Below are 20,809 nucleotides of genomic sequence, written 5' to 3' on the forward strand. Positions count from 1 at the left end.
GTAAATAATTCCGCACTTTGCCTCTTCTTTTCTTGAGTGTTCTGTTTTGCAATTCTAATTTTCAAACGTAAGGATGACTTCTTCCCCTTTCTTTGAATTTTAATTGTGCTCCATTTTCATTTCAAGGTCGCAACTGTCCGAAGTCTTTCAGTAACTGGTTCTCTCCACACATTTGGTAGTTTCCATGTTATAAACTGTAATATATGCCAAGACTATGCAATAAAACTTACATTTTATTGAATGAAAAGGCTTCAACCCCTTTTTTTTTAAGCCTCATGCTCCTCTCCTTTGCTCTTCCTCTTCTTCTCGCGCTCAGTATCACATTTCTTGCGCCCATGAAATTTTTTGTTTCTTTCCAAGTCAATTGTGTTGCAACGCTCGCATATGAAACATTGTGGGTGAATACCCTTTACATGATGTAGAAGACCAGAAGGTGTGCGCTGATCTATTTCACATTAGTCACATATCGTTTTTCGATCTTGCTTCATATTATTTTGTTTACTCATCTGTAAAGCAAAACTTGCCATCTCAATTGACTATAACATAAAAGAAACTAAAGGAAACCTAATCAGAACCTAATAAGCTAATCAAGAAAACAAACAAAATTCAAGAAAATGCATACATGTAGAGATTAGGAAGTAGCGAATGGTGTGTCAACCTATGTAGAGAATTTGCGCAGAAAAAATTATTTTAGTGGAGAAAAAATTATCTTGAGTGGCACATGTAGACTCTAGTGTTTAGGCGGGGTGTTGTGTTGCTTAGATTAGGATGGGTGATGATTTGTAGTGTTTAGGCGGGGTGTTGTGTTGCTTAGATTAGGATGGGTGATGAGTTGTGAGTTGAGTGGTGTGGAAATGACATTATGAGAGTTAGGGGTGCTCATCGAGCAAGCCGAGCCCGAATAGTACTGGGATCGGCTCAGTCTCGTTTAACTTTTTATGGGCTCGGCTCCCCGAAGCTCGGCTCGAGCTCGTGATTAGAATTAGCGGTTTGAGCTCGGCCCATGAGCTCATTTAGGCTCAGCTCATGAGCTCATTTAGGCTACTAGTGAGCTCGACTCAGCTCGAAGCCCAACTGTATAATCCCACATCAATACTAAAGCAATACTTAGGCGGTAGGCCCAATCGTATAGGTCAAGTATAAAGTAGCTAAGCTTGTTTACTCACCCATCATATGCTTTTATAACTTGATTTCCCTCTTAGCATTGCTAAGATTTCAATGTGGGACTCCATGGTTTGTCAAAGAAAAACAAACTCACTATGCCCATGTTTTATAACTTGGTTTCTCTCTTAATATTACTAAGATTTCAACGTGTGACTCCATGTTTTGTTTAAGATAAACAAACCCATTCTACATATGCTTATATAACTTGGAATCCCTCTTAGCATTGCTAAAATTTCAATGTGGGACTCCATGTTTTGTTACAGGAAAAAAACTCATTATACATGCTTTTATAACATGGTTTCCCTCCTAGCATTGTTAAAATTTCAATGTGGGACTCCATATTTTGTTAAAGAAAAAATTCCTTCATGTTATATGAAAGAAAAATCATATTTGTACCAATAACACTCTTAATAGTTTTTGTTTTCCAACCAAGGAGATACAAAATTAAACTTTAAGTTGAAATAAGGAGTAGTAGCTATTTATAAAGAATATAAGGTTGATCCTTGTTTTCTTAACCAATGTGGGACTTTAGTGCCCAGTGGAGTAGAGGTGAAGTTGGATCACAAATTAAAATATATAATTTGTAATCTAAATTAAAATATAAATTTGTACTACCTCCGTTTTTTTAGATGTAACATATTGACTTTGGACACTATTCATCCAATACACTTTGACCATTCATTGTTATTTATACATAAGAAAAAATATAGTCATGTAGGATCTTGTTCGATTCGTCACGGTATACACTTTCCAAATATATATTTTTTATAATTTTTTACTTTTATACAACTAGAGATATTATCGGTCAAAGTTGTGCCTCGACAAATGTGAAAAATCTAATGTTACATCTAAAAAAAGGAGGGAGTATTAAATTTTTTTTTAACGTAAAATATTTTTTTAATATAATTTTTTTTAGTATAAAATAATAATCGAGCTGTTCTCGAGCTTTACAAGCCGAATTTTGCCTAGCTCGGCTCGGCTCTTTTAAGTCTCGAGCCGAGCTTTGACCGAGTCGAGCCCAAGCTGCTCGCGAGCTTGTCAGGCTCATTATCACCCCTAATGAGAGTCAACAAATATGTTAGAAGGAGTATATATAACAGACAAGTTTTCCACCCTTGTCAACAATGCACGATATTATGATCTTGTAATGTAAATAGTCTAAAATGGGTTTGACCTTAAACAAAATAACTCAATGGGCTTGTTATCTAAAATGATATGATATTGTATTGAAAATAGTCTAAAATTGGCTTACAACTCGTGTGCGATGCACTATAATGAAATATAAATTATCTATAATAATTAGTATTATTGTTATTATTATCCGTATAAATGATCAAATGGTACTAAGTTAAAAGCACATACATTGCTTAGTTTAATTTAATCAACTTTAAGTAACATTTAGTGGTCAAACTTGTCTCAAACTCACTTTAAGCTCACGTAAATTTTCTTAAAATGAATCTAATTATTTATATCAATATCGTTACATATGAAAAAAAATATATATCCCCCCTAAATAGCATGGTTTTCATTTGCGGGTCAGCAAAATATATGATGATAATTAATATTAATAACATATATCTAAGAAAAAAAAATGAAAATCCAAAATATTTCAATTTAATTTAGAAATTTAATATTTTGTGATATTTACATTAGAATCATGAAGTGACCATACACAACTAACTATTGAAATAATTTAAGAAAAATATAAATGAGAAATAAAAGATTATTGACTTGCGAAATAATTTATATCTTCACTATTGAGAAATAATTTACATTAAGATTATCTGGACCCGTGCATAATACACATGATTTTTTTTTTAGGTATTAAATAGTTTTTTATTCCAAAATTATTGGAATGACTACATTTAAAATTGAAAGATTATGAATTGTAAATTTTATATTTCATGATATAATCTTTTCATTAGGGCTGTCAAATTAAAGCTGACCCAATATGATAACCCGACTACAAACAAACCTGAAAATATCGGGTTTGGGTTAAAATTTTCGACCTTAAATAAAATAATGGGTCGGCCAAATCCGACCAAAAAATATAATGGGTTAGATTCATGTTGAATTTTTGAACCTCAAAACAACCCGAATAATCTGATTTAAAAGTGGGGTCAAATTCAAGTCAGGTCAACCTAAAATAAACCTTACTTTTGTAATTTTTATAACCTATTTTATGTCTATCTAATTTGTATTAGACCAAACTCGTTTCTTGAATCTTCTAAATTTGATTAAGTTGACATTTAAATTCAAGACTCACTCAATGTGTTGAATTATTGCAATGATTATATTTAAAGTCAGGTCATTTTGGATTGGTTTTGGTTAACCTGAAACCGAAAAGGTCGGGTTCAAATTCTGATTTTCGACCTGAAATCATAATCAAGTCGGGTTTGGGTTAGGGGTAAGTGACCTGAAATAAAAATCAGGTGAACTTGAAATTAACCCAACTTGAATTGATTGTTACCCCTACATTATTAATATTGACAAATAACACGTAAAGATAATTATTGTATACTACTATAATATCTAATGATAATATAATCTACTGGAGTAATAATTAAGTAATATAAAAAGTTGTGAAAATTATCTATCTTGCAACTCCAAAATAAATTGTCTACATTATAAATTAAACTACGACTAAGGGTGTGTTCTCTTCCGTATGAAACAACTAAATTGAACTAAAATGAATTGAACTAAATTTATTGCAACTAAACAAAACTGAATTGAACTAAATTGAACTGAACTGAATTAAATTAACTTGACTAATAGTAATGATAATAAATAAATTAGGAACTGAACTGAACTAAATTGAATTGATTATAACTGAACTGGATTGATTGGAATTGAATTGAACTGAACTAAACTGAAAATAAGTTGGGAAGAACCGGCCTAAGTCTCAATTAATATCGATGTTAAAAGCCTTCAATTTAAATATTGATCCAACTGTTTTTTTGTCTGAGGAATAATATTATATACAACTAAAAGTACTCTAAAAGTTAAACATAAAGACAATGAAGAGCTGTCAAAAGAAAACGAGGAAATTAAAATATAGTATGAAGATTGAAGACCATATGTCAAGGGCTATCAATTTTCTATCCCTAGTCGCCCTCTGTCTTCTGCCTTCTTCCTCCTTTCCTCTGCCTCCATGGCTCATGGGTATGATTATTGTTGCAAAATTCCAAATCGCCAATCTCTCGCTTTAAACTTGTTCTTCCCTCTCGGTTCAAAATCCGCCGGTTTCTCTCTTCTCTTCTTTTGTTCTAATTTCTCTTATGAACCCAAATATCTCTAACCTTCTCTTGAGTTCTCTCGGATCGGTTCAACTTTTTACTTGATTTTAGCTCAAAAGATTTAAACAACAAAACTATTGCATTATCTCAATTTTGTGAGTTCATTTTTTTAAAATTATGTATGTGTTTGGTTTCAATCTTACTGGTTGCTTTCTCTTTACTCATTATGAGTATATGACATGGAGAAGAGTTTCTTTCAAATTTTTTAACAACAAAACTTATTGCTTTCTCTCTCTTCAATTTTTGCGAGTTTAGAGGTTTGAAAGAAAGTACTAAATGTAAATCATTGGTAGATGTTTGAATTTATCTAATGATTATGATCAGTTTTATAGGAGGTGGGTGAAATCTTTATAAATGTAAATAATGCATCGATTGATCCTATAAAATAATTAGAATTTTATGTTTGACACTCTCCTTAAAAATAATTAGGATTTTATGTTTGACACTATCCTTAAAAAATTAGGATTTTATTATAGACTATGTAGTGGTTATTATATTTGCATAGATCAAGTAATTTTAATGGGTAGATTAAATTATAAATTTACCGAATTTAGGGGATTTTAATTGATGCATTAAAAAAATAGCATTTAAAAAATATCTAGATTAAAGCGGCAATTAAAAATAGCATTAAAAATTTACCAAACTAAGCAATGATCATGGAACTGATTAGACATGATTTGGTGAGATTTGCACGGCAATTATATGGTGAGTTCAATGCTCATAGCAACCATGTTGCCACTTGTCCAAGAAATGCATTGTGCTGACGTGGCAGAAAATTCATTTGCACTTGACACGTATATATATATATATATATATATATATATATATATATATATACGTGTCAAGTGCAAATGAATTTTCTGCCACGTCAGCACAATGCATTTGAAATGCCTATATATATCTATTACATAAGGGAAGGGGGGAGCATGGTGTCCTCTTTTGAAATGTCTATTTTGCCCTCTTTCCCTTTCTAAATTACAATAGGAATGTCAAAATCAAAATCGGCACTCAATAAAGAAAAGTACCGAATTACAACACTCACTCATAAATCACTTAAGAGAAGAATCTTTACAAATCACTCATACAATAGAGAAAATCACATTATAAAAATCACGCAAATCACTCAGATAATCAGGAAACTTTATCAAAATTTAAAATTAACATACAAACTAAAACTAATAACCTAGAACGTCAATACATACCAAAACATTTACAAAAATTTACTTACAAATCACTATTCTCAAGAACCATTCACAATTAATGGTGGGCTATGATAAAAAAAAAAAAAAAAAGGTGTATTTGTAATTAAATAAGAATTTAAAAGTTAGACAAGGAAAAAAATTATTTTTTTATAGTGTTCCCTATATATAATAAAACTTTTACATATATGTGGACCTATCTTTTTCTATTATATAATGGCGATTAATTATCAAGGTAAAAAGGTTTATGTAAAATATCATTCAAGAATTAAAGTACAACATATCTCGATTATATAAGGGAAGGGGGAGCTATGGTGTCCCCGAATGAAGAGATTATGTTACCCCCTTCCCATTCTAAATTGCAAATTCACTTACAAATCAAAGGGGGCTTCAAACAAAAATACCAAAAATATAATTATAACAATCACTCGATCACAAGTCAACTAAAATTATGAAATTGCATAATTTACATTATGCAAATCACTAAAATGAGGAAAATTTACAAAAACTTAAAAATTCACTTACAAACTACAACCTATGAAAAAATTGACTTGAATCAAAGTGTGCACTTTCTTTACAATTTATGAAGTACTGTACTTAGTTCAAAAATCAACTAAAAAATATTATAATATTAGAAATCATAAATAAATTCAATAAAATTTCTATTTTATTCATAGAATTTAACTTTGAAAGTAAAAAAAAAAAAAAAAATGGTGAGAGACTTAAGAGACAGAAACTAAACCAATCAAATTTTGCAACTAAAAACAATTATACTTCGTATATCTAATGTTCAAATTTTGACTCTTATGCCGAAGAAAATCGAGTTTCTGTTTCGAAAAAAAATTCAAGCACGCATCGCGTGCAAAAAATTCTAGTATATATATATATATATAGAGAGAGAGAGAGAGAGATTATTCGGGTGTACCTACCGTAAGATACACCCCGATGTATGTTATAATTTGCGCCCAAATGGTGTATACCTCATCTGGAAATCAAAGATTATGGGTTACCATATCATATCTTTTTTTTTTTTTTTTTACCAAGTAAGTGTTGGCCCAGTGGTGATGGGGACTGGCTTTGGTAGGACGGACTCGTGTTCGAATCCCCGCAACACCCTTGGAAGAGGAATGGAACCTAACCACCCCGAACTTGGCCTCGATCCGGATGTCACCCGAAGGGTGAACCGGGTGCAAACACCAAAAAAAAAAAATATCATATCTTTTTCAAAGAGTTTTGATGTTTCACTTCATTTCATGTTAATTGAAAAGGGATATTACCCATAAAAATATTTTTCACATTAACTCCCAAATATGATCTCTTGATTTTTGACATTAGGAAATAAGTACATAAATAAATTGCACGATTTTCCACTACTCGATTTAGCTCTAATTAATAAACTTGTAGCTGGCAGAATTAAATATATATACACAATATATCAGTGATAATTTTTTAATGAATTTTATTTGAAATACATTTCCCATTTCTTGAGTTGCATTGATTTTTTTTTTTCCGATTTCAAATGGAAACAACAAAAGAAAACGGATCATCCTTTTTAATACACTAACTACTTTAATTTATTTAGTGATCATTTTAGTTTATTTTAGTGACTTGTTTAATCTATTCAGTAATAAAATTCTTTAATTTATTTAGTGACTGATTTAATCCATTTAACGAGTAGTTTAATCCATTCCGTAAAACTGTTAGACTATTTCTAAAAATTATTTGTTGTAGTTCGAGATTCAAAGAGAAACAAAGGAGAAGAGAATGGACGACTAAAATGGTGCAAGATACCTAAAAATAGTGTTGAGTTAGAGAGAACTAGAATGTGCTTGTTAGGAGAATGTAGGCTTGGATTGTCTAATTTATTTTAAAATTAGATCGTCTATTATAATAATTTGTGATATAAGTTTAAGTTTAGATAGTTGGGATGCAATAGGTAACCAAAACTTAGTAGGTTTCTAAAAGATCTTCGAACAATTTTCACAACTTTGATTGAGGTGATAGCTGATACAGCCTCCTGTTTACGAGAAGATTGTTCTAATAAATTTAGCCTAATTGTACCCTATAGAATTCTAATATAACTCCGAAATTTCGTATCTTTTTTCTGTGTAGGAAACGGCGAGAGGTTAGGTTTAAGTTTTCTGTGTAGGCGTAGGGCGGCGTCGGCAACGTGTGAGAGGGAGGGTGGGGCCGTTTGTGTTGGACGATGGTTAGGGTGAGGGTTGTTTGTATTGGACGGAGTGGATTGTAGATAAACAATAAAGTTTTAAGAGTTTAACAACTCAAATTCTTTTCCTACAATTTGTCTTCATTTCCTATGATTTTGTAGATTTCTCACTCATACACGTTGGGGGTACTAATTCGGTGTATGGTTTAGATTATGGCTCAATTCAATCCGATCCGAACAAAATTTGGATTCCAGTTTTCCGATCCGAATCCAAATCAAGTAGAGTTTGAATCCGATCCGATCAAATCCGAACTTTCATACTCTAGATTGGATCTGATCCGAAAATTCGATTTTTTAAAATTCTAGTTTTCGATGAAATAAATTAAGCACAATAGCAATCTAGTAGATTTAGGAATGAAGAACTAAGTGTTGTTAGGGTTTTAGGGGAAGGTTTGAAGTCCTACACTTACTAGGCTATGGACTAAGCTTTTTTTTATATAAAAAAAAATCATCTAAGCACTTAAACCAAATTCAGATACATAATACAATGCATATTACTAGTTACTCCTCAGTGATATTGAATTTTTGAATCCAAATACCCTCAATCCAATCCAATCCGAAATTCCAATTTTTGAAATAATCTCAATCATATCCGAACACAGTTTCAATCCGATCCGAATTACAAATAGGTAATGAATCTGAGAGACATTAGTTGAAAGACTAAATAATAAGATTTTATTAACCTCACAATTGGTTTAATAACACCAATTATTTGAGAGGCTACTTTGACAACTAATCTCGAAGTAGAATTTAAGAACAAAAGCAACACACTAATGCCATAAATAGCAACTACAACCACTTTAGTCAAATATATCCTCAACGACCACTTAACCGTAAATAATCAAATTTAAAATCTTGAGCAGCTGCCTAGATATAAGATCGCGTACACAAATTGAAAACTGGAAGCAAACAATAAAAACTAATTCGAACCACAACACATGAGATCCCATATTTTCATTAGCCTTCGGACAGATGTATCTGACACAACTAATTCGAACTTTCGAAGCAGCAACGCAAGGAACGACTCATCAAAGACAAAAGGCTAAACTACTACAAGATGATTTACACAAATCAAGGGCAAGACCTAAAAGGTTTGAGTTATAATGTTATATGTTAAAGCGACAAATAAGCACTGGTCATGCAAATATGTAGGTTGGATAAATAGAATGCAATTTAACAGAGCATGAATCTACATCTAAACTATTGAAAACAATATCTAGACAAAAGTTAATCCCCCAAAGTCTAATTCTACTAAACCCTCAAACAACCAAAACCAACTTCTACACAAGATTCCTAATCCTAAAAAAGCAACTGTAGAGCTGCTGTTGTGATAACACAAATAGTAGCCACGGATTGCTTAGTGATAACCAATAGATGGATGGACAAATGTGTGGCCTATGAACAGCAGTTATCTTTCTCATCTTGTGCTTCTTTTTCTCTTTTTAGCACTCTTTTTGGACTTCGATCCACTCTTTGATGCACTATTTTGAGACTTTCCCTTTGAACTTTCAGGTGTTTTTGCTGGTTCCGGTGATAATTCCATGTCTTCACTATCCTCTTCCTCTGCTGGAGAAGCAGCTTTCACTTTGCTGCTGCTGTTGATATTATTATTATTAGATTTACTGCCACTCTTTGACGATTTAGCCTTGGACTTTGAACCACCTTTAGGTGTCTCTTGCTTCGACTTGTTGCTCCCTTTGGATGTGTCCACATCAGTGTCTTTGGACTTCCCAGCTGATTTAGGGGTCTTGTCAGATGTCTTGTTGCCGGATTTTGAATCTTTGGATTTTCCACTTTTATCCTCACTAGATTTACTAATACTCTTCAAAGTTTCTTCCTTCGCTTTGCCATCCACCTTACCAGCATCCTTTTGCTTAGTCCGAGACTTGGGTGTAGCAGTCGATTTGCTGGTTGATGCTCCGGCCCTGGAAGAAACACACAATACAACTAAGGACGAGTAATAATAATGTAAAAGTAAGCGATACAATTTTAAATAATACAGGTGATCAGATAGCCAGAAAGGGAGATCAGTACTTTTTAGCCGAGGTTTCAGTCTTCCCTCGTTTAGCCCCTTGGACTGAACTCATCTTAGCTTTCTTATCTTTTGGCCTAGAAATCAACAGAAACAAATATGTTTGAAATTAATGAGATAGCCAGAAGGCAAATGAGAAAAGCAAAAACTTATGATGCCACTCCTATGAACTAGCCAAACCCATTTTATACATCTTCAAATGCAGATAAAACAAGAAGACAACAATTCCCACCGTAGCAATGTTCTCAGAAAAAGCCACATGAACACATAGACAACAATTTCTCAACCTAATCAAAAAGTGTAATGAGTTGACACAATGTGCAAATATGCAAGGCTCTAGTGCTCTATGCAGAACTCTGTACAGCAAGAAAGACATACGTTTCAGCGGATTCATCAAGGCTTTCACTGTCACTTGAATTTCCCTGTGATCAAATGTACCAGTACACATAAGGAACTGTAAAAGAACCAAGAAAAAAAAAACCACAAACGAAGCAAAAGGATACAACTATACAAGAGACCTCACCTGATCAGGAACGGGGTCATCTTTAATCAACTTCCACTTTTCCCTCTCAAGTTTTAAAACCTCTACATCACCATCATTATATATAACCTATATGAAAATGAAGCAAACTACTCAGAACAGAATATACAATCCTTAATACAGAGATAAAGCAGCGCATGAGAATTCCAATCACCTTATGCTTCCCTGAAGTAGGGTCATAATGCTCGATAACACCTTCATAAAACCTGCAAAAAGCTCCCCAAAAAGGAAATTAAATCATGTACTAGTCCAGGAACTCGGGAATCATATCATCTCCAATCTTCAAGATATATCCAGCTTACCTAAGGTTGTGACTAGTCATGCATGATTTTACACTTAGCCTCCTAAAACCTTAATGGGTATCAAATTTCCAGTCGATAACCACGAAAAAGTTGTAATCATTTGAAAAAATAATGTACGTACTGCTACATGTATAAGGCAGCAGTGAAACAAAATTTCCCTACCCAACCCCAAGCATATGCTATCTGGGATCGTATGGTAAGCATCAGTCGATCGCTCAATGTGTTACGCTCAATGTGCTATAGAAGAATAAGCATGAGTCCAAGAATAAAGTGAGTGGGTAGAGAGGAGGTTGGGGATGACAAGATTAACAGCAGAAATATTCTAGAACCAACAATTATATGGCTCCAAGTATTAAAATGATCACGTTCCAAAAATCATAGGCCAGAGATAATATAAACAATCACAGTACATCAAGGCTTTCACTTATGTAACACAAGTACAGCGACCTACAAAATATAAGCCAGCTTCTGAAGGCGAAGAAACTAATCTTTTATCAGCAAGAGGGACGCGAGAGGGAGGGAGCAGAAGCGGCGGCACTAGATGAAAAAATTTAAGCTAGAAACTATAAAATGTACTCATATAACACATACGTGATACATGCATATAGGCAGAAATGTAATATTAGGATGATAGGCTGCACATACAGATAAAACATCAGAGAAAGGAGGTGAGGATAGAGGTGAGGTTATCAAAGTTTAGATTAAATCTTTCAGCAATACACACAAAGTATATGATAGGCCTTAAAGGTTTAATATTACCAAAGCCTAGAACAAGCAAAGAGAAAATGACGTGCAGGTTCACAAACTTCATCAAAATGCATAATCAATAAGGGGAGATAAGGGAAGGCTTACTTTTTGTCATCTGGCCACCAAACCATGACCCTTGAACCAACATATTCCTTACCATATTTGGATGCCTGAAAATTTACATCAAGAGATCAAGATTAAAATTCAATTTCAAAATAAATAAATAAAACCTCAACATAACTAAAGGCCTTGTCACTACAATTTTCCGAGTGAACTTTCAAGAAACCCAAACAAGTTGGGAAAGATGATATCCTTTCAATAAGGATCCCTAGAAAATTCATCAAATATACATCAAGAGATCAAGATTAAAATTTAATTTCGAAATAAATAAATAAAACCTCAACATGACTAAAGGCCTTCTTGCTGAACAATTTTCCGAGTGAACTTTGAGAAAAGATGATAGCATTCCCATAAGGATCCCTAGAAAATTCACAAGTTTTCGAGAAGATATACATATCTATTATAGTCCAATATAGTTCCGTGATGAGTCAAAAACATTGATATTGACACTACAAACAAGGATCGCATCAAAAAGTGTGAAATACAAGTCCAAATTTTCTCTCTTTTTTATTATATATGTACAAATTTAAGCAAGTTGCGAGACCCATTCAAGCTAAATGGGCTGTAGCTAACATTTGGGTAAGGTCGTCGTTTAAAAGTGTTGTAGCTTAAGCCTTAAAGATGATGTGGCATGGCAAGCTACAAGAGATTGTTGCTTGTCATTGGAGATGCTCTAATAAAATTAGATTGTGAACCACTAATGAGAACAATGTCTGAGACTTAATCGCAATAGGATGGGGAAATGGAGGGGAGGCAATTCAGGTCAATGGGTCAGGTTCTGTATTGATTTTGGGTTAGTGTAAAACATAAAATTAGCAAAGAAAATATGAATATTGGGTCAAATGAGGCTGAGTTCGGGTTCGGTTTAGTTAGGACTTCTCTCATTAACTTCAGGTCGAGTTACGAGGTCGGAGCAGGGATTTTCACACACTCAAATTGTAAACTGGAAGCATAGGATCCACAGAACAATACAATCTCTATCAAAAACTTTCAAGTGAATGGAATAAGTGTGCTACATGTGCAATCTGTACTGATTCTCTGGCCAATTTTAAGCTGGTGTACACAAAATTTGAGGATTCAGAAACTGCAACTCAATAACTCCTAAAACCCAAATTTCCTTATTTACCACTTTGACTGAAGGGAACACACAACAAAAAGTTGACTAACATTAGCATCACTAACAATTTCAAAAAAACAGGCTCAACGAAGCCCCTGACACACAGAAGAATCATTCATCCTATGAACAGAATCAAAGTAGATGAACAGAATCAAAGTGAAGGAATATCATTCTAGACACCATATGAGTAATCCATGCAGGCAGGCAATCAATTTTCTCAAACGAATCAAGAACAAAAAAACTGTAATAGATTGGCCAAGGGGGAAGGGGCACTTTTGTTAATGCACATTAGCATATTATAAGTTAGCTTGAGGAATAAGGAGCTAAGTTTGTTAGAGCAGAGAGTAGGAAAATGCTTTATAAATAAAAGGATAGTAAAAGAATGCTCAAAATAGATTGACAGATATTTTAGTTACTCTTGGGAGTGTTCAATCACTCGAATGCTTGATTTATCTTTCTAATCAATATAAATCCATATTCAATGTTTAATGATCTTTCCAGTTCTGATTTAGCTATGTCAGCTCATTACACAAACCAATACACAGTTCAAAACATAAATCTATCTGACAAAAAGTACTCATATAATAACATCAATGTAAAAGCTCTTTTAAGCCTAGCAACCTCCAAATTCAAACCCCCTCCCCCATATGAACAGTAACAAGTAACAATATGTAAATGCAAATAAAAAAAATAAGATAATTAAACATTTTGCCATCTCCGGATGTCTTAAAATACTTGTGTTTCCTTCTTCAGGTTAGGACCACATCTCAACTAATCTAAGATAATCCACTATCTCCCAACACATCCACTTTTTCCCTCTTTTCTCAACAAAAAATATACCACTATCTTCAATGATATCTACTTTTAACTTTCTCTCCTCAATATGATAAATTACCAAATGACCGCACCTTAAACTCCCTTCTAAAGCTTTGTGCCTCAAATTAAAAGTGAGATTTCATATTTTGAACAAGAAAGTAGAGGATGTTTTCTTAAAAACATATCAAAGCAGCTTCTTAGATGATTCTCATTAACCCACAGAGAACAGAGAAATTAAGCTAATCAATTTACGAAAGAGTGCAGCATTATATAGCCAGCTTACAAAATGCAAGCCTTGTCAAATGATCAAGACATCTAGGCACACATACTTTCTTTTCGTCGGAACGCTTCCTTTTGGAATTTGACTTAGATGCTTTCTCTGCATCACTTTCATCTTTAGCAGATTTTGCAGTCGACTTCCCTGAACCAACAGCCTTCTGACAAATTCAATGAATGAGATAGATGTAAGATATAACTAAATACAATTTCATCACAGGATAAATACAACAGGTTCCCAACAAATACCTTTCCCTCAGCCTTGGATGGAGATTTTGCAAGATCCTTGGCTGGAGTTACTTTTCCCTGTCCTCGTTTTTTCTTCTCTTCATGCTGGCTACCAACAACTTCGACCTTCTTGGCCAACTGCTTCGCTGATTTCGCGTCCAACTCACTTTTCTCATCTTCCTTCAGTGATGCATCAACGGAGCTTGGTACACTGTCTTCCTCCTCTGTTGCAGGAGGTGCCTTCTTCCCTGTGCGCTTGTACAATTTGTCCGAACCACCAGCTCCTTCAGAGGACTTATTGGTATCAGATTCCTTTTTCGAATCAACATCACCAGCAGGTACACTTTCCACCGATTCATCTTTCTTCTTTTTTAGTCCGACCTTTTTTAAAGGAATTTCATCAGCACTGGGAGAAGGGGAAGGAACATCATCAGGATCGTCTGATGCTTTTGGTGAGGGGACTGGGGCTTCTGATTCTTTTTCATTTTCAGCTGGCTCTGCTGTATCAGCTACAGCAGTCTCAACTACAGAGGTATCAGCTACAGCAGTCTCAACTACAGAGGTATCAGCTACAGCAGTCTCAACTACAGAGGTATCAGCTACAGCAGTCTCACTCTGTACATTATCAGCATCCTTTCCATCTTTTTCTTGAGGCTCAGGTACCTCCACTCCCTCCTTATCATCCATAAGACTAGATTCAGGAGGTTTTGAAGAGATCTTCAAAGAACTCGTTCTCTTTCCTTTTCGCTTGCTAACTTTTTCTGGCTTAATTCGTGACTTAGTGAGTTCTTCAGCATCGGAGTGGTCATCCTTGGTCTTGCTTGGTTCTGCTTCTTCAGCATGGGCCTCATGGTTTTCCTCTTTGGAATTATCGTTTTCAGCAGAAATATCTTCAATCTCTTTCTGTATCGTACCATTGCTCATCACAGACTTTGGTGACCCAACAGCAGCAGGACCACCTTCTTCAGAAGGAGGGGCGTCGTCCAAAGTTTCCAACGCAACCTGAGAAAGGAAAAATGGGTAAATTTTATTCATCTTTGCAAAAAAAAAAAGCAATTACCAAGCTCATCAAAGAAACAAAAGGAGCAGACATACTTCAACAGCCTTTTCTGAAGGTGCATTGGCCAAGTCATTCTCATCAACCTGTTTAAAGAAAGATTTAAAAAAAAACACTTCAACAACGGAACGCAGGAGCTAGCAAATTTTGTATCAATTGGATGCTAAAATAGCTACCAGTTACGCAAACATCTGCATATACCTAGAACAACTAATCTGGAAGCATGCAGAAAAGAAAATGTGACACATGTTATTATCACGATACATAGAAGTTAGCTTATATTAACACAGTTCATAAAAATATTGGCCTTTTGATAGATGCAAATATGTATTATGTGGATCAAATAGAGTGAGTGTTTTATCTCAGCTAAGATCAACAACATTAAAGCAAAAAATTAACAAATAAATCTTTCTGCAGGGTAACCTCCGAAATCCCCTCTTTAACTAAATTTTTAACCGAGACCATAAAGACTCGAAAGTATTTTTACTTAGATGGCATATCATCTATAATCTCTCTCAAATTTCCAACTGCACTCAAAAAGCATCTACTCTGATGGTATTTATATTGTGTTCATCTATATATGAACTGCTTTTTTCCCTCAATTAAACAAGAGAAAATGATACATACTAATAATATTTTAATGAAGCTCCAGAACAAACTTTCAGGTATAACACGAAGAATGCAATATAATATTGAACATTTCACTTGCATTAAACTTTATGGTAAAGAATTTTAAAGATAACTGGCACCAACACTCCTTAACTTTAATAATCTAGTTGTTTAAGAAAAGCAATACTCTTATGTTTGATATGATACCCTGAGTATTACTGACACAGACCATGCATAAGATAATATACAAGCAATAGCAATACATTAATTGAATTGCATAAGTTGGTTTAAGGACCTGTCCTCGCACTCAGTCCATGATCTCTTTCTACTTAATATCCCCCCGCCCCCCTCCCCCCCGCCCCCCACCCCTCCTACCCAAAAGAATACAGAATTTTTTTCTGAAGGCATAAAAAGTCAACCCAAGCAACAATTGGTTTGAGAAGGCAACTTATACATTGATAAGATGATAAAGTCAGAAAACCAATAATAGAGTAACTAGACATCAAGATATGTTACAAGCTAGTAGGATCAATTTCCAGCAACACATTTAGCTTTGCAGAACTACCAAGATAGAAAAGAGTTCATTCACAAAGCGAGAAGGAATATGATACCACAATTTTGCTTGCAGCATCTGCATCACTGGGCTCAACAGCTTCACTTCTCGTTTGGTAAACCTTTGCCACAACCTTACTATAATCATCTACAGTAGTACCACGAGACTTAATAACTGGTAACAGATAAGGTTTAAGCTTGACAGCACAGTTTTCAGTCACTTTCTCTCCAAGCTGGCGAGCAACAGGCAGGACATCCTGAACATCAGAAAAAAAGATCGCAAAAATCATTCAAGGTGATCAAAAATAAAGGTCTTAGTGACACTCATATTATAACTGACCTGGTTCTCTGTTTTCAGAACGTCTAGGATAGAAGACAGAAGATCTACTGATATATCCTCACTCTCTTCCAATACAAGGGTCATAATTGTCTCCATGGAAGTAAAAACATTTTCAGGGTGCTCACTCCTGCAGAGTACCCAGAAAGACAAAAATCACATCAAGTAAGATTAATCCGTCAACACATAACAGAAACTTAACTTGAGAATCCTGCAAAACTCGAATAATAGTTTAAGAGCACTTCAACACTCACACGTACTACTGGACTAAAATATGTTAGTAGAGTTCAAACCAATTGACGTACATTTATGAACAAGAAAGGACACAAAGTTTCATTTTACATCAATCGAAGGCCTAAAATATGTGTTAGGCAAGACACAAAAGATCAGAAACATATATCCTCTGAGTCTAAACTGCTCATCTTAGAACAGCATCAAGTAGTGTCAGTTTAGAAATACTGAGAAGATATAGGGACAAGAACAGAAAATGATTGCCTGAACACAAATACATTATTTCTGCAAGCGCAATTGCGCAAAGGGTAATCATAAAAGTGCAATGGCCAGTTAAAGAAAGATATGCAATCTCGACTGAACAGTAAGGAAAAGTCACCAAGTAGACGCAGAAAAAGAGAAAACACAACAAGAGAACGAGGTTCAAAAGATTTCACGGCATGAGGACCACAATAATGAACTCTTTACCTCCACCAGAAGCATCACTTCACGAGAATGGTTAGCAAAAACACCTAACATCCAGCAACTTATCAGAATAAATTCCATAACCACAATATTTACTCTACGGAGAAACAGGACACTCAGATACTTGTAGGTGAAACAATTAGATACAACCCTTGAAAGTATTAAGCATGCCATACATGTTCTCTATGCATAGCAAAGAAGTTGTAGAGCACTGCAATACTAAAAATACAATAAAAAAATGCCAAAGTTTCTCTCATACGCATTTGACAAAATAAAAGTTCCACAACACAAACAAGGGCATAAACCTTAAAAGAAGACAAATAAACCTAACAAGAAGGCATCACAAAGTATAGGTTCCCAGCAATAAAGGAACAAATGCGCTAGTCCTTTACCGAATAGATTTAAAGAAGTGCTGGAACATTTCCGCAATTAGAGCATCACATTCTAGATCCAGCATCACCACACACGATCTGACTTTTGCCACTGTCTCCAGGATGGAGGTCCTCTTGATGTACGAAAGGCTAGATTTGTCATCCAGCTTCTCAAATGATGATACAATCAATTGAAACACCTCCTGCGAACCGTTGAGTACATCAACATTTGAAAAAGAGTAAAAATCATATAGGGTTGACCTGGGAAAATAAACTAAAGACAGTTCAATAGTCAGGTTAAGGAATGAGCAGCAATAGAGATCATATTCACCTTCATTTGGTCATCCTCATAAGGTGCATCTGGAGCTGTAATTCTGGTTATCTCACTGATACATGAAGCAACCCCCACTTTCACGTCAATATCTGAATGTCTCAGAAGCTCATTGGTGATCAATGCTTTCATTGATGGGGAGAGTGCCTTCTTCATTGACTCCAATGGTGACTGCTCCACTCTGGTGAGCAAGCTTTCGACCCGCTACAAGCATGAGAATCAATCATAACTAAAGTGAAAAATCTATTTAGTAGAACTGTCTACATAAGAATGATATATTAGAACTCGGTGCACCAATTCAAGTTTCACTTCATACTCCGAAAAGTAGGCAGTCAGCAGGGTAAAAGAGCATGCTGACAGCTCAGCAATATTAAACCCCCCCCCCCCGGCACACACAAAGGCATACCAAGCAAGCATGAAACATAATTCCGCTAGAAATTCAAACAGTCATGTACAACCAAAGGGTATATAAATCCAGAAAGGAGAATCCTATTTCAAATGCGAACATTACAGACTTAAAGAGGATAGAAATGTCTCGGAATAAACTTCTGAACTTTAGGAGCCAAAATCACTTTCATCTCTAAAGTCGTAAACATTTCCAAGTCCATATTACATCAGATAATAACTTAGGCCCTCATTTTCCTTTGAAAAAACTTCACAAAAAAAAGAAGTTTAGGCACGGGCTGCGAAGTCCAACTCATGACAAAAAAGCTATTCAGATAAGTTTAAATAACGGTTAATGAGTTCTGAAAACAAATTTCCAAATGACAGAAGACTAGAGCAAGTACTATCTTAAAAAGAGAATCAACCACAAAGTTTAATAGAGGAAAAGTTACACTGCCCCTTAACTCTGGATTACTTGGGGGGGGGGGGGGGATTTTGTTTTTGTGAGGGTAAAGAATCCCTACTTTCTCTAGCAAGCACCTTTTAAGGAACTACAAAACTCTATTAAGTCTTAAAAACTGAAAAAGGTATCAAAATTTCCATATGACCCAATAATTTAGTTTCACCAAAAAAAAAAAAGGAGAAAGAGGAGTTAGTGACTTCATTTATGACAAATAAGTCAGGTACTAGCTTCCTCAAATATTCTTATTAGAGTGGGAATCCTTGAAAAAAATAAAAGAACAGCAGCATTACTATGTCCATCAATTGCCTGAACATATAAAGTCTCATAAGGAAATCGCAAGGAGCATTTGACACCTCCACCCCGAAACTCACCACACACGAAAGTGCAACGGGAACCTCATCAAGTTCATTCCCTAAAAAATAACCTTCATCTTGGTCTTTGTCTCTATGGTTAACATTAAAGAAAATGAAAGCGACGAAAAAGGAAAGTTATCAACAGAAAGCATATTCCTTTATACGATATCCTTCCTTATATGGACACAATCACAACCATTCAAACGGCTGTTTCGCATTATCCTACCCCCACAAACACCCCCAACAAATAAATTTATCAAAAATAATATATAAATAAATAAATAAAACACAATATTAAATTACATGAACTGAACAGCAGAGAATCAAATCCAACTCCGAAATCCTTAATAAACACATGCAACTTTTAATAAAATTTGAAGTAATAAATTTAGCAGATACACACTACACTAACATAATAACATTATATATCGAACAAATTTCAAGATTTAACAACAAAACCCTAGAATCCGCATCATATACGAAATACTGAACATAAAAAAAAAAAAAAAAAAAAAAACTTACGTCAAGCGAAGATAGCAACTCAGTGACCGAAGATGGAGGAGAGAGAAGCTGATTTCCAGCTTCAGTGAGCTGCTTCTCGAGCTCTTCATCTGACATCACCATTGTTACAGAACTCTAGATCTCTCAATTTCGCAACTTCTTCACCAGCATCGAAACCCTAGAAATTTCCGAAGAAATGGATCACCATAACAACTAAAAAACACCGAATAAAATTGATCTCAAAAAAAACCTGAAAATTTTCAAAATTTCGTCCGTTTTTAGAGAGAGAAAGAGTAAGAGCGCGAAAAAAAAAATTGATGTTTAATTTTTAGAAATGAAAGGGGAAGAAATCTTTCGGAGGAGAGAGAAAAACTAGGGTTCTGTTTTTCGATTTAAATTTTTTGGGGGAGAAGAGATAGAGAGAAGAAAGAGAGAGAAAAAAAACATACCTGATTTTTTGCGTAGTAGGAGAAATTAATCACCTCTTTTCTACTTTTCCGTCTTTTTAGTTAGATTGATTTAATAAAGAGAGAGAAGAGTTTTCTTTAATATTTTTGTGGAGAATTTATTTTGTCACAGAGTGAAAAAATTTCAAATTAATAAAGCCTTTGAAATGGCGTTTATGAATTGCAGTTGAGGAGTTTGTTTGGAATCCGCTTGAGGGAGGAAAGTTTGGGCTCTTGTGAGTTGTGATGTTGTGGTGTGAGTTTGTTTTGACCCAAAGGAATCATATCATATCATCATATGCTTCTATAAATTGGTGAATAAATTGAATATTGATCAAGATTATGAAAGATCGGTTCTTGTGTGAGTTGTATCTATGAAACCATCTAAGTTGGTCATCTTAATTTGATGGAAAGATCTTGAGAGATGTTCCTAATTTGATGGAAAGATCTTGAGAGATGTTCGGAATGGCGTTTTTCCGATGTAGGGTGAAGCATTTGTTTTATTTGCTGAATATAGATCAGGTATCAATATCTTGTGACAGAACGAGCAATTTATTGCATGTGGTATTGATATTAGCTTATTGATTGGAAGTATGCGAGATGTGGTGAATATGATTGTATGGATGAGAGTCGCATTTAAACAC

At 34.5% G+C, this 20,809-nt stretch overlaps 1 protein-coding gene across 3 annotated transcripts; it reads right to left on the reverse strand.

The window, feature by feature from the left end:
• Positions 1 to 9,019: 9,019 nt before the first annotated feature.
• LOC104883280 (sister chromatid cohesion protein PDS5 homolog C) lies at positions 9,020 to 20,324 on the reverse strand. 3 transcript variants are annotated; one of them, XM_057392701.1, is made up of 16 exons: positions 20,169 to 20,324; positions 19,741 to 19,897; positions 18,019 to 18,222; positions 17,709 to 17,890; positions 16,624 to 16,750; positions 16,343 to 16,540; positions 15,161 to 15,208; positions 14,598 to 15,067; positions 14,087 to 14,567; positions 13,891 to 13,998; positions 11,614 to 11,678; positions 10,614 to 10,665; positions 10,442 to 10,528; positions 10,297 to 10,340; positions 9,921 to 9,995; positions 9,020 to 9,811 (listed from the first exon to the last, which is right to left on the reverse strand). In XM_057392701.1, the coding sequence occupies exons 2-16, from the start codon at positions 19,840 to 19,842 to the stop codon at positions 9,304 to 9,306; spliced, it is 2,751 nt and encodes a 916-aa protein (XP_057248684.1). In that variant the 5' UTR covers positions 19,843 to 19,897; positions 20,169 to 20,324; the 3' UTR covers positions 9,020 to 9,303. The 3 variants fall into 3 exon arrangements, with proteins under 3 accessions (XP_057248684.1, XP_019102597.1, XP_010666074.1); XM_019247052.3 differs by having other exon boundaries at positions 13,891 to 13,995; positions 14,087 to 15,067; XM_010667772.3 differs by having other exon boundaries at positions 14,087 to 15,067; positions 20,169 to 20,323.
• Between the last annotated feature and the right edge of the window lie 485 nt (positions 20,325 to 20,809).

The sequence above is a fragment of the Beta vulgaris genome, chromosome 2, assembly GCF_026745355.1.
Source record: "Beta vulgaris subsp. vulgaris cultivar EL10 chromosome 2, EL10.2, whole genome shotgun sequence".
In the NCBI taxonomy this organism is placed as follows: domain Eukaryota; kingdom Viridiplantae; phylum Streptophyta; class Magnoliopsida; order Caryophyllales; family Amaranthaceae; genus Beta; species Beta vulgaris.

What these genes read in the sequence shown, in the direction of transcription:
- LOC104883280 (XM_010667772.3), bottom strand. Translation starts at nt 19,842, where the DNA reads ATGGTGATGTCAGATGAAGAGCTCGAGAAGCAGCTCACTGAAGCTGGA. An exon ending in CTACTTCAGGGAAGCATAAG is followed by an intron (nt 10,529 to 10,613) that starts GTGATTGGAATT and finishes ATTTTCATATAG; the next exon opens with GTTATATATAATGATGGTGA. An exon ending in CTTGATGAATCCGCTGAAAC is followed by an intron (nt 9,996 to 10,296) that starts GTATGTCTTTCT and finishes GTTGATTTCTAG; the next exon opens with GCCAAAAGATAAGAAAGCTA.